Source organism: Netta rufina (genome assembly GCF_964035555.1).
Source record: "Netta rufina genome assembly, chromosome: 8".
In the NCBI taxonomy this organism is placed as follows: domain Eukaryota; kingdom Metazoa; phylum Chordata; class Aves; order Anseriformes; family Anatidae; genus Netta; species Netta rufina.
Window position 1 is genome coordinate 15522541 of NC_140131.1, and position 14481 is coordinate 15537021.

The following is a 14481-nucleotide window of genomic DNA, read 5'->3' on the forward strand; positions in this document are numbered from 1 at the left end:
ACCAGGGTGAGACACCCCAAATGGGGGTGGACCCCCTGCCCTGTTGCTGTCGGGCAGAGGCAGGGGACCTAGGAGTTGAGGAGGAATGGAAACAGGTCCCTGCTCGACATCGCAGGCGATGCCCCCCCCCCAGCCCCACCTTCCCAGGTGCCCTTATGCAACAGGTTTGAGGCCCTGCAGCTTGAGAGATCGGTAGCTGAGGAACAGGTAGAAAGTCTACCCAGGAGGATGCCTAGGGCGAGGAAGTTGACTCCACACCTCAGGACTGTCTCCACCAGGACAGAAAGAAGGGTGATTGTTGTGGGTGACTCCCTTCTCAGGGGAACAGAGGGACCTATTTGTTGGCCTGACCCTACCCGTAGGGAAGTCTGCTGCCTCCCTGAGGCCAGGGTCAGGGACATTGCCAGAAAGCTTCCCAACCTGGTTCGCCCCTCTGACTATTACCCTCTTTTAATGACACTGAAGAGAGAAACCTGAAGACCATCAAATGGGACTTTAGGGGACAGGGATGGTTAGTGGATGGAGTGGGAGTACAGGTGATGTTTTTGTCCATCCCTACGGTGGCAGGGAGAGGTACAGAGAGGACACGGAAAGCCCACCTGATAAACACGTGGCTCAGAGGCTGGTGCCAACACAGAAATTTTGTTTTTTTTGACTGTGGGGCACTTTACTCGGCATCCGGCCTGATGGCCACAGACGGGTCCCTATCTCTAAGGGGAAAATGGATCCTGGGCCAGGAGTTGGCGGGGCTCATTGAGAGGGCTTTAAACTAGGTAAGAAGGGGGACAGGGCTGAAACAAGGCTTGTTGGAGCTGTGCCAGGGGGAACAATGGCAAGGCTGGGAGAGAAGGCAATGGCCCGACTGAAGTGCATCTACACTAATGCACGCAGCATGGGTAACAAACAGGAGGAGCTGGAAGCCATTGTCCGGCAGGCAGGCTATGACTTGACTGCTATCACAGAAACGTGGTGGGATCACTCTCATGACTGGAGTGCTGCAGTGTCTGGCTATAGGCTCTTCAGAAGGGACAGGCAGCATGGAAGGGGTGGTGGTGTGGCTCTCTCTATCAGAGAGAGTTTTGATGTTGTGGAACTTGAGGCTGGGAATGATAAGGTTGAGTCCCTATGGGTTAGGATCAGCGGGAAGGCCAACAAGGCAAGTATCCTGGTGGGGGTTATAGACCGCTGAACCAGGATGAGGAGACGGATGAGGAGTTCTACAGGCAGCTGACAAAAGTTGTGAAATAGTCAGCACTTGTTCTCGTGGGGGACTTCAACTTCTCAGATATATCCTGGAAGCACAACACAGCCCAGATAAAGCAGTCTAGGAGGTTTCTGGAGAGCGTGGAAGATAGCTTCCTGACACAGCTGGTTAGTGAGCCTACCAGGGGAGGTGCCTCACTAGACCTTCTCTTCACAAACAGAGAAGGACTGGTGGGAGATGCGGTGGTTGGAAACTGTCTTGGGCAGAGTGACCATGAAATGGTAGAGTTGTCCATTCTTGGAGAAGTCAGGAAGGGGACCAGTAAAACCGCTGTATTGGACTTCCAGAGGGCTGACTTTGAACTGTTCAGGACACTGGTTGGTAGAGTCCCTTGGGAGGCGGTTCTGAAGGGCAGAGGAGTCCAGGAAGGCTGGGCGCTCTTCAAGAAAGAAATCTTAATGGTGCAGGAGCGGTCTGTCCCCACGTGCCCAAAGACGAGCTGGCGGGGAGGAAGACTGGCCTGGCTCAACAGAGAATTGTGGCTTGAGCTTAGCAGGAAAAAGAGGGTTTACAATCTTTGGAAAAGAGGGTGGGCCACTTGTGCCGACTATAAGGATGTTGCGAGGCAGTGCAGGGATAAAATTAGAAAGGCCAAAGCTCATCTCAATCTGGCTACTGCTGTCAAAGACAACAAAAAATGTTTTTACAAATACATTAATGCAAAAGGAGAATCTCCAGCCTTTACTGGATGCGGCGGGGAACTTAGTTACAAAAGATGAGGAAAAGGCGGAGGTGCTTAATGCCTTCTTTGCCTCAGTCTTTAGCGGCAAAACCAGTTACTCTCTGGATACCTAGTACCCTGAACTGGTGGAAGGGGATGGGGAGCAGAATGTGACCCTCACTATCCATGAGGAAATGGTTGGCAACCTGCTACGGCACTTGGATGTACGCAAGTCGATGGGGCCGGATGGGATCCACCTGAGGATACTGAGAGAACTGGCAGAGGAGCTGGCCAAGCCACTTTCTATCATTTATCAACAGTCCTGGCTATCTGGGGAGGTCCCAGTCAACTGGCGGCTAGCAAACGTGACACCCATCTACAAGAAGGGCCGGAGGGCAGACCCGGGAAACTATAGGCCTGTCAGTTTGACCTCAGTGCCAGGGAAACTCATGGAGCAGATTATCTTGAGTGTCATCACGCAGCACTTAAAGGGCAACCAGGTGATCAGGCCCAGTCAGCATGGGTTTATGAAAGGCAGGTCCTGCTTGACGAACCTGATCTCCGTCTATGACAAAGTGACACGCTTGGTGGATGAGGGAAAGGCTGTGGATGTGGTCTACCTTGACTTCAGCAAGGCTTTTGACACCGTCTCCCACAGCATTCTCCTCAAGAAACTGTCTGCTCGTGGCTTGGACTGGCGCATGCTTCATTGGGTTAAAAACTGGCTGGATAGCCGGGCCCAAAGAGTCGTGGTGAATGGAGCCAAGTCCAGCTGGAGGCCGGTCACTAGTGGCGTTCCCCAGGGCTTGGTACTGGGACCGGTCCTCTTTAATATCTTTATTGATGATCCGGATGAGGGGATCGAATGCACCCTCAGTAAGTTCACAGATGACACCAAGTTAGGTGCGTGTGTCGATCTGCTTGAGGGTAGGAAAGTTCTGCAGGAGGATCTGGATAGGCTGCACCGATGGGCTGAGGTCAACTGTATGAAGTTCAACAAGGCCAAGTGCCGGGTCCTGCACCTGGGGCGCAATAACCCCAAGCAGAGCTACAGGCTGGGAGAGGAATGGTTGGAGAGCTGCCAGGCAGAGAAGGACCTGGCAGTATTGGTGGATAGTCGGCTGAATATGAGCCAGCAGTGTGCTCAGGTGGCCAAGAAGGCCAACAGCATCCTGGCTTGCGTAAGAAGCAGTGTGGCCAGCAGGTCTAGGGAAGTGATCATCCCCCTATACTTGGCTCTGGTGAGGCCGTACCTCAAGTACTGTGTTCAGTTTTGGGCCCCTTGCTACAAGAAGGACATGGAGGTGCTTGAGTGAGTCCAGAGAAGGGCGACGAAGCTGGTGAGGGGCCTGGAGAACAAGTCCTACGAGGAGCGGCTGAGGGAGCTGGGTTTGTTCAGCCTGGAGAAAAGGAGGCTCAGGGGCAACCTTATTGCTCTCTATAAGTACATTAAAGGAGGCTGTAGCGAGGTGGAGGTTGGTCTGTTCTCCCACGTGCCTGGTGACAGGACGAGGGGAAACGGGCTAAAGTTGCGCTAGGGGTGTTTTAGGTTGGATATTAGGAAGAACTTCTTTACTGAGAGGGTTGTGAGGCATTGGAATGGGCTGCCCAGGGAAGTGGTGGAGTCACCATCCCTGGAGGTCTTTAAAAGACATTTAGATGTTGAACTTAGCGAAATGGTTTAGTGGAGGACTCTTAGTGTTAGGTCAGAGGTTGGACTCGATGATCTTGAGGTCTCTTCCAACCTAGATAATTCTGTGATTCTGTGATAACCTACTCTGTTCCTTTTCATGAAAAGCATAATTTGGTCAGTGGAACTTCTTCCTGATAGAGATGAGTGGGGTAGAAAGCTCAGCATGCTGCTGAGTCCAAGCCATTTATAGAACTTAATATTTACAAAAAAGAATGAATCTAAAAGTGTTGTTTTAGGTTTTAATTACATTCTGGACAGACTTGGTAAACAGTCACTGGGAAACATTAAACCAAAATGCACAGTACTACTGCTTGGTTAGACTGTGCTTTAACTTCTAACTTACTGGAAGAATTTGAAATTCTTTTCTATTTATGTAATGCATTAATGCATTGCATTAATAATTTTCTGTTTATGATGTTATGATCACAATGTACATGGGGGAGTTCATTTTCTTTCTGTGCCCCTGTACTTCAAAAGTTATAGTTCAGCTCCAATAACAGAGTCTGTAAAATGTTTCTTAAGGTAAAGTTTCTGTATGGGGCAGTCAAAGTATGTGTGGAAAAGGAAGTGGGGAAGGGGACTTCTCCTATTTCATCTTAATTTAAAAATTATTTCCTTTCTTACACACTTTAACTATAAAATAACCTCCAGGTATAAGCAAAGTCTTTCTTTTGACAGGTGCCAGTTCATACTTAGTATATACATTCATAAGTTAGGAGGTGCATTTAAACGATTTAATTTCGAGGTGATGTTGATGCTATGAAATAATCATGGTAGATCACACTAGAATTTCTCTGGAGAAAGCATACCTTGGAAATTTTTCTAGAGAAAGCATACCTAGGAAAGCAATGTTCATGTTTACCTTGTTAAGCTGTGCATTCATGTGTGATGTGTAACATGTATCAGCTATTTGAAACACAAAGTGCAATGCAGAACAAGACTACAGGTTAATTCCTGTGTTGGGCTGATAGCATGAAGTTTTTCGGGTTATCTCAGGATCTTTACCTCAAAATAAATCTAGGTAAGGAGGTCATATGTTGATTAAAAATACCATAATTACTCATTTTATGGTGGCTGGGTAAAATACTTGCACGTTCTTTACAATGCTAATGGATTTTTTATTGTAACTGTTGCTGTAATTGAAATTCTGTGTGGCTACAGCTGTCTGTCCATGCTGTTTGGAATATTCTGTTACCCAGTGAACAACTTGTTTCACTTCTGATTGCCTCTGAAACAACAGTTCTTTGTCATAATATTTAAAATGTAATAGAACAGATTTCAATCTAAAACACAAAAGGCACGGTATTCTGTGCTCTAAAGATCCAGCTGTTCCAGTATTGCACAAGTCCCAATGACATTTGACTCTGTATCTGTAGTAACTTCTCGCATGAGGGGAAAAATGACAATACCAACACTTCTTGACTGGTTCTGCTAGTTTTGACATAGCACCTTTGTCAGGGGGCACAAGTAGGACCCAGTTGTTGATTACCTCTATTTATAAAAGGTTTTCTGAATACTAGTTTGATTTAGACAAGTAGGTCCTCCCAATAAAATATTGTCATAGCAAGACTTGAAGACATTATTTTCATTCTTTCACATCATATCTTGTGATTTTGTGTCCCCGCTACATTTAGCAACTGAGCAGGTCGAGATGGGTGATACTCATACCCAACTGTAAAGCTCAGTTCCATTTGTCTTTGTTTCAGACCTTCGATGAATGTGTGGCAGCTGGAGGCTCAGACTGTGCTCCGGAGAAACTTTGGCTTCAAATTCCGTTCTTCTGTGGCCACAGCTCCGAGTGCTGGTAGGGAGATAAATGTGGCTTAAGTTCTTAGTCAAGTATATCATCGCTGAAATTTAATTGTAACGAATTTGAATATGTAGTACAGCTGGGGGACTGGATGAAGTGTAGCAGCAGGTACTTTACTAATTCTTCTTATTACATATTTTCTTTGAAGCGCCTCAAAATGCTTTTTACTGAAGCAGTATTGGAGTCCTTTAAACAAGCAGTATGTTAGGATACTGTATCAGCAGTGTTCTGAGGAAAAACTTCATTTCGTTTTAAAAAATTATTTGTAGATTTAGGATCTTTACATTTTTCCTTTATGTCAGGTTACAATATATGTTCTTCTGAGTGGAGGTATTTTGTTCAAGATCCTGGAGTTGTTTGGTTGTGCTTTTTGTTTTTTTTTTTTGAGAATGAAGTATTTGAGATCTGGATAAATTTATCTACTTAAACGTTTATCAGACTTCAGTAGTCAATGATATATAGTAGAAACAAATGCAAATAGTGTCCATCTGTCAATGCATCTTGTTTTATAACAATGGCACAGGCTTTAAAGAACTGTTTAGCAAAACCAAATTTGGAAAAATGGTTAGTCACATAAAACAATCACATTCAAGTAGTATGTAAAAGAGAAAATGATAATAAAATTAAAACAAACAAAAACACACAAATAATATGATGGATTCTGAGTGAAATCAAGGGGAATTATTTTAGTTTGTCACAGGTACTGTTCATCCAAATGGAATTAATTTAAGCATAAGCAAAGCAAATGGTCACTTGGGAACTTCTCTTTCAGTGCCTCTTGGCCATACAGCTGAACAAGCAGAGAAAAATACATCTGAGCCTATGTTTTCACCCTGTCTAGATCTATAGAAAGAAGGAAAATGCTAGTTTAATTTTTTCTTTGTTGTTCAATGGGAAATCCTCCCATTAACTGCAATGACTTTCTAATACAGAATTATGCTTGAACAATGTAAAAGGGAAGGTGCGTTCTTACCAGAACCATATATATATATATATATATATATATATATAACCTGACTATATATATATATATATGCTGTTTAAATAGTAAGTTATTATTCAAAACAACTAGCGAAGTGAAATTTTAGGTATGATAGGTATGATGTTTTAGGTATGAACACAGGTAAGAGAAACTGGAAAGGGAAATGAAGATAGAAATCGTTATAATTTGAAGTGAATCTTGCCTTTCCTATACAAATGTCCTTGAAATGATCTCCACCTAGGGACCAAGGATTGTTGGCTGACATCAGAGCTTGCTGTAATTGTTATTTGCCATTTTAGGAATGTGGGAAGTAGATGGGCTTTGGAACAAGCCAAGTACAACCTGATTAATGAATACTTCCTAGTGGGAGTTACTGAAGAGCTTGAAGACTTCATCATGTTATTGGAGGCAGCTTTGCCCCGGTTCTTCAGGGGTGCCACAGAACTGTACCGGACAGGTATTTAAATAGTTGATTTCCATATCCCATTCATGTTCTTATCACTCTTTTTTATGTGAATTATTTAAACACAGATGAATAGTTTTGAGTCTCTACCAAGCTTGCCTCTCCGTTGACTGATATCCTTACAGAAAAGAGAAACTCTTCCAAGAAAACTCTCCATACAAATTTTTGAGGGCTACCCAAGTGTCTTACACAAACTGTAAATGTTGAAGACTGGGCTAAAGGCAGTTGTGTAGGTATGCTACATTTGCAAATCACAGAAAGCTCAAAATATATGCTTAGGAAATTGCAGCAGGTGTTTGTCAGAATATTTTTGAAAAGGCTTGCAGGGGCTTCAGTTACATTAAGTAGTTGGTATTAGCAGATTATATTTCCTCAGAAGTTCTGCTGAAATTCTGTTCTTGATGCAACCTTATTATCTGTGTAAAATCAGTTATGATTTGACTGGGTTTTCTTTTTAAAACAAAAAGGAAAAAAAAACTCATCTTGTCTGCACCTGTGTTCAAAATCAAAATTTAGATCTTCAAATGACAAAGGGGAAGAAAAATGAGTTTTAAACAAGAAAACTGAAACATTTTTTTGTTCAGATGGCTTCCTTAAATTTGCTTTTATCACAGTGATTTCAAAAACTTCAGTAATTATTCTTTAGTTCAGACATTCTTAAACTCAGTCACAGATCATGCAGAAGAAGTTTTGAAGACCTCCTGTGGATAACCTGGAAATTCTGGCCCAATATGGCAAATTGTTCATTAAGGAATGTCAGGACAGAGCGAGCAAAATGATATCTCAATAACTGTGGGAAAGTTAACTTAAAAATGCTACACATGGTATTCAGAAACAGGGAGTGTAATGATGTTTTTTTTGGAGAACTCCGACTCCTGTTACACAGTGTGTATCATAGGATTTCTTGGTCAGACTGAAGATCCATATGGCTCGTGAATACCTAATTAGATACTTAAAGCTCAGTGTGTGGTATCTGGCAGTGGTCATCAGCAAACGTCAGCGAAAGTGTGTAAGAACAGGACAAGTGAATGATAGTCATCGCTACAGGTTATCTTCAGTTCCGAAGAATGAGTAAAATACACTTTAAAGGATAACTTTTATTTCTTTGGAGAGTTTTTAGTCCATCAACTGACTTTTAAAAAATTCTCAAACTTGCCACAAGTGACAGAAGTTCCACAGTTAAGCTGAAAAAACCTACAGTTTAATATGACAAAACCTACTTGTGCTTTGAACCTATCATGTAGTTCCATTTGAGGACCCCCATTACTTTATGAAGGATCTGAGAACAGTAGTACTCAGTCTTTTCCAAGTTTTATGGCCCACATTATTTTCACCTTATATATATTATTTTCACCTTATGTATTTTTTTATTTTGTTTTTAATGATTTTTATTTTACTACGGTGGTGGGACTGAAAAATTCTAACCTGAGTTCTTTCTTCTGTGGAAACTGTTTTACACCTGTGATTTGCTTTGTTTCCTTTGTCTGTACCTTTTCCAGCACATAGACCACTGTCCTTCACACAGTATTTGAGATTTAGGTTCACTGTGAGTTTATTTCTTTCTGCCTATATGAAAGTGTTCCCTCTCCAAGATTATCTTGTTTCCACAAACTGTTGGTTTACTTGGGATACAAAGGTCCAAGTACTTCTGGAGTCATAGTAAGATTTTTGCTATACAGGTAGATCACTTTCTGTGAGCTGGCCATGCAACTTATGATGAGGAAAAGATCCTTCTTAGTAGGGCTTCTATCTGCAAATGGTAGAAATGGAACTGATGCATCAAGCCCTAGATAAGTACTATTGACAAATTTAATATAAAACAGCAGAGAGCACTTCTTAAGGAAAATATTTTCAGCATTTTGGTCATCTTTGTCTCATTACCTAAGTCTCTGGCTCTGCAGTTTATAAAACTCTTAACATTAGATACCATATTAACATCTAAATAATTAATTCTGAAAGACTAATCGTGCTCCAAGTACATTATGTGGAGTAATCTTGTTCCTTAAATGAAATGTTCATTCCTTGGTTTTATTAGAGTAAGAAGAAAGAATTGAAAGAACTGTTGCAAAATTCATTAACATTTAGTGAGAGACTGCGATTTTCCAGCCCAAGATGTTGCGTTAATAAATTCTGGATTAAGTTGTGTCACTTCAAATGCTATCGGCGTGCTGAGAGTGTGAAAACTCTGTAAATAAAAGGACTGTATACATTTTTTCATCACGTGAACGTTAAAGTGAAGCTATTGCTTTCATTTTGCATTTAGGAAAGAAGTCTCATCTTAGGAAAACAACTGAGAAAAAACTTCCCACAAAAGAAACTATTGCCAAGCTACAACAGTCTGAAATCTGGAAAATGGAAAATGAGTTCTATGAATTTGCACTGGAGCAATTTCAGTTCGTCAGAGCACATGCAGTTCGGGAAAAAGATGGAGAATTGTATATTCTGGCTCAAAACTTTTTCTATGAAAAGATTTACCCTAAATCAAACTAAGAACATAATACTGGTAGATTTATGGACCTAAATCTTTTGTCACATCATCATCACAGTCCTCAGCCATGGAAACTAGGTTGCCTGTAGACCTCCAAGACATTTCTCTATAGATCTGAGAAAAGTGGGCTGTGGATCACCTCCAGGGTGTTGGATACCAACTAACCATGTTGGTAATCCAGAAGCAAAAGTTTCATTTCTTTTATCTAACTAATACATTCAGTGGGAGTTAATACCCTTTACCTGAAGAAATCTACACTTTAATTTGGAGCAATTAACACACAGCAGTTCTAGTTGAAAATATAAACAAAAAATGCTTCTGTTAATGCTCTTTTTAATTTTCAGAGCAATTTATTTTTGTTTATACTTCTGTGAAGAGGAAGTCATTTTTCCCAGCTTTCAACATGGAAATTTTGGTTGTATACTATATGAGTAGTGTTAATAACTGGTTGACATCTGTGCTTTGTTTTTGTGAATCATGTCACATGATATTATTTGGGATGGTTAATCATGTTCTGCTGAGAAATGCTGCTGCTGGAATTGCCCATATTTATATATGTGGTTTTATTAAAAAATTACAACTAATCATTAGTGTTAAAACAACATCATTTTCAAATTAATATTGTAAAAAGTTAAAGAATCAGAGCAGTGGGGGGGAGGGGTTCTTTTGGTTTTTTATTCACGCCACCCCTGACTGAGGTTGGGAAAACTACAAAGAAAGTTGGTATCGTCTGCAGTTCTAGTTGATGCTTACAGTGGTATAAAAATAGTAAAGTCAATATAAAGTTTCTCCATGGATTCTTTGTAGTAATTGTAAGCTGAGGTATTGGTGAATCCATATTATGACTCCATTAGTGAGCTGTGGTATGGTTAGGGTTTTCCTACTACTTTGAGACTTTTACCTGTAGAATATTTTTACTAAGGTGCTTTATAATGTGTTTTAAAGCATTGCATTTACAAAAAGAGTAAGATGCTGTAAATACTGCTTATTTTATGTATTTGGACCAAAAGGTTTAAAGTAACGTGTTCAAAGTGGGTTTTTGGTTTTAGGGTTTTTTGTGTTTTTTTTTTTCTTTTTTCTTTTTTTTTTCTTTCCACCCATTCTGTTGTGTGAAGTAAAAAAAAAAAAAAATAATAATAATAATAATCAAAAATCACATATACTTCCTGGTTGAGTTAACTGTTGGACATTACAGAAATGCACTTCAGTGACCTCTATGACTTTAATACTAGAATGTTGTCCAGGGATTCTCTTTACAGAAATGTTGTCATCATCCTTTATTATGTTAAGAGGAAAAGAAGAAAAATGTGATGTGTAGTCTGGTTGAGAAAGATGCAGTGAGCTTGACATAATTGTATTTATGTAACTGCCTTATGTGACTATTGTAAATTTGTGAGTTGCCATTATTAACCATGTGAAACACCTGGTAAATCAAGTAAATTGAAACTTGAGAACAGATGTTTGGGGCCACTGCATTATAGCAAATGGCAGTGGAGAACTACAAGAATTTGTTTCCTATTGAATTTTCGTAAAGATCTGAGTATTTACACATCTTACACCTGCCTTTTCTTAAAGTGCTTTTCACAGGGTCTGATGGGGGAAGGCACTGAGGAGACAAAGTAAAAAATGGTTGTAAAGTTTTTAATTCCTAAGGGATGATGCTGAAGGCTTAGTTTAAAATTACCAACTGGAGTTTCTTTAACCAGCTTGTTCTTGTAATGAAAACAAAGGAAATGGAAAATGGTCTGTGAACTGGGTGTCTGCAGCCAAAAGCAACAGTCCAATTACAGACAGGATAATGACAGACTATCAAGTACATCTTGCCTTTTCTTTGTTTTCTTGGATTTTCTCTTTGAATTTTAAAAATAGACCTCATTGTTCTTCCCAAATAATCAGGGAAGTTCCTTCTGGTAGTTTACCATTTATATTGCGTGAACCATGCATAAGATTTCCTGTGCTAGTTCTTGTCTACTGACGTCATTAATAATGCCAACATGCCTGGGAATAAGATGTGTTCACACATGAAGACAGTTTCTTGCTAAAGGAAGGAGCTGAGTCGTACACAAGAAGTAACTAATGGAGATATAAAAACTTCTAAAACAAAGCAGTAGCCTTTTTGAAATAAGTGGAATATTTATAATCCCGGTAAAGACTATCTACTAGGTGATAGTTTTATTTCAGATATTTTTGACTATATTGCTTTCCTTCAGTATGATTTGGTAAGTTACCTTCTTGAGTCAAAATTCTAAGAAGAGCACCTCTAGGAGAATGGAAGCATTTACTAAGTAAAAACATAAAACATTCACCTTAGTAATGAAAAAAGTTATGTACGCAAATACTTCTGTATTCACAAGAAAAAAAAAAAAAAAAAAGCAGAGCTGCTACTGATTTCAGTACGGCCTATAGAAACCTATTCTATTTCATAAACAATTCTTAAAGTTGTATGCCTTCCCCACCCTCCCCCCCAGAATTAAGGATTTCTGAAATATGAGCCTTCAGTAATGGTAGAAAAAATTGTATTTTTGTTTACTTTTAAGAGCAATATACTTTTTCATAGTTCGTATAAGTAAATACATTATCTACTTCCTGTTCTTTGCTATGAACTGACCAGATTGAGACAAAAGTTTGACTTTTTTTTTAATGTTAGCTACAGTCGGAGAGGTGAATTCATTGTAGATGTACTCTGAAAATGTTACTGTCTGTGAAACATGAAAGGAATTGAGACTGTGTACTTTTGTATGTAGTGCTACCATCTGTCTGGCCAGCTGTGAACTTTTTAGAATCCGTTGACTTAAGAACTATTGATCTTTGATTTCCTAAAAGCAAAGAGTTTAGGAAAGGAAACTTACAAATTTTTTAATAACCTGCTGTGTTCATCTTCTATTCAGAAAGGAAGCAATCCAATCTGTTGATATTAAAAACATTTTACAGTACATAAACAGAATTTATCTTTTGCGTTTTCCCGTAAAGAGTTTGAATGAAAAGCAACAATACATGGACTCTTGTTGTTGCAGGTTGTATGATCAGAAAACTTACTATGCAGCCTCCTGAACACTTAACTGAACTCTGAACTGAAGTCACTGTAGTCTGCAAAGGAGTAAGACTTACTTTTTGCTGGGCTGAGTTCATTTGAAAGGTGCTGAAATGCTCATATATGTAGTTGAGTGTAGGTGTGTTATGTGGTTCTGTACTTTTTGTACAAAATTAATGCTCAGATTTTGCGCAAAATTCTAGCCCTGTTGAAACTCCTGATTGTCAGAGTAATGGCACTAGGACCAGCTGTGCTGGCAACTACATAGCCATAACCCCAGCATGTCTGGAGCACTTGGGATCTACTGGGCAGTGTTGATGGGAGAGCAACAGTGTTTTCGGCTTCTTCCCATAATGATCCTGTATCCATGCAACAAGAATTTCACTCCTGTTTTCTTAGTGCATCTGTGGGCAGACAAAATGCTAGGGTGTGGAGTGTCCTACGTGTACATTTCTGTTTGCTTTGGGTTTATTTTCGTACGGTCTCTATTAATGGTATGCTGATCGTAGCATCATTTTCAAACAGGCATGAAAATCGGTAGCTCTACAATGTGGCAAAGGAAGCAGCAGTCCATCCTGGTCATTTGAAATGCCTTTTCTGGGTACTTTGCTTTTCTGGAGATACTTAGCTGTTCTTGCTTTCCAGGAATACGCATTTCCTTGTTTATGATCTCAGTCCTATTTTGATATCAGGAAGAATTCTGTTATAATTCTGTTATAATTCTGTTAACATTTTCCATTAAGCTTATGTGGTGTTGCTAAGTATGTATATGACGAAAGCTATGTGATGACGCTGTCTGAACTGTGCTGCTTAAGCAGTCAGTGGAAAAACCTGATTCAAGTGCACTGCCAATGTAGCTCTTCAAAATTAGAGCATATTTTATGACTACTAGAGATTAAATGTAAGGAAACTGTAGGGCTACGGAGTTGCATGGAAGCATCCTTTACAGTAAGCCTATGCAACTACGTAACCTTTACAGCAGTATTTATAGAAAGAGCCCTTTTCAAGAAGACTTTTCTGGAGTATAATTATAAATGTTTATACACTTGTACTGTCTTATATTTACATCAGCAGGTTTCTGTAGCTTCTGTAAAAAAGACAGGTTTGTGAGCATTTCTAAAGTAGTACTGAATGTAATTTTGAAAAACATGGATTGTGCTTCATGACTTTTTTCTTTTTAAATACACACAGCTAACTAGTGCCTTTTTTCCTCACAATCCATGTTGAAGATGTTTGCTCCCTCTCACCCTCAGTAAATTGATTCATTTGTGCAATACTATTCCAACTTGAAACCATTTTGTCACAGCTGTTTGAGAAATAATCTCCATTTTTCCTTATTATGCTGCCAGCTTTCTGTTGTTGAAGTGTTTCAGTTGATTACCTAATGCAAATGCTATAAAATAAAACACCCAGTGGGAAGGGGAAAAAAAAAAGTCTGCTGTCCTGTCTTAGTATCTGTATGTCACATTCACATGAAAGGATCTTTTCCTAGAACATGTTGTCATGCAGCATTGTAAACTTCACTTGCAGTGATTGCAATTCTGGAGGGGAGGGATGAGCTGCAGCGTAGTTCACCTGTAATAATTTCATATAGCCACAACCAAATACATTTATAAGCCTTTAGAATTTGCATTGGGCTTTCTGTCCAGGCACATAATAAATTTCTAGTGGGTATACATTGTGTTGGAAGTGTCAATGAAAAGTTCTTCAATATTAGAACTGAGATTTGTAAAAGCAGAAAATTAGCATTAAAACAATGAATTGATGCATACATATGTCTCTGGCTGAAAGAACAAACGACATGACAGATTACCGTGGTGCTGGAAGATGCTCGCTTACTGCGGTAATGAGCGTGGTGTGAGAATTTGAGTGGAATAGAAATGTGGTTTGCATTTGTAGGCAAGCACTTAAAACAAGAAAATATAGTGAGCATGAGGACGACACTGTTTAGGATTTCTGATGCATACTGTAAACATCACCCTATAAACATTCCTAGCTGTACGCACTATGGAGCTGAACAACTGTCTGTCCCGGCCAAGTTTCCTAATGTAATAGTTCCTAAATATTTAGTTGTCAGCCTTGATGATTA

The 14481-nt window shown here is 39.8% G+C and overlaps 1 protein-coding gene across 1 annotated transcript in view; it reads left to right on the top strand.

Moving 5' to 3' along the window:
* HS2ST1 (heparan sulfate 2-O-sulfotransferase 1) overlaps positions 1 to 13807 on the top strand; it is an 83668-nt gene extending 69861 nt beyond the window's left edge. The window contains exons 5-7 of the mRNA XM_084290805.1: positions 5325 to 5422; positions 6710 to 6867; positions 9137 to 13807. Coding sequence (XP_084146931.1) covers positions 5325 to 5422; positions 6710 to 6867; positions 9137 to 9363 — 483 coding nt within the window. The 3' untranslated portion in view covers positions 9364 to 13807. The remainder of the gene's footprint in view (positions 1 to 5324; positions 5423 to 6709; positions 6868 to 9136) is intronic.
* Positions 13808 to 14481: the final 674 nt, after the last annotated feature.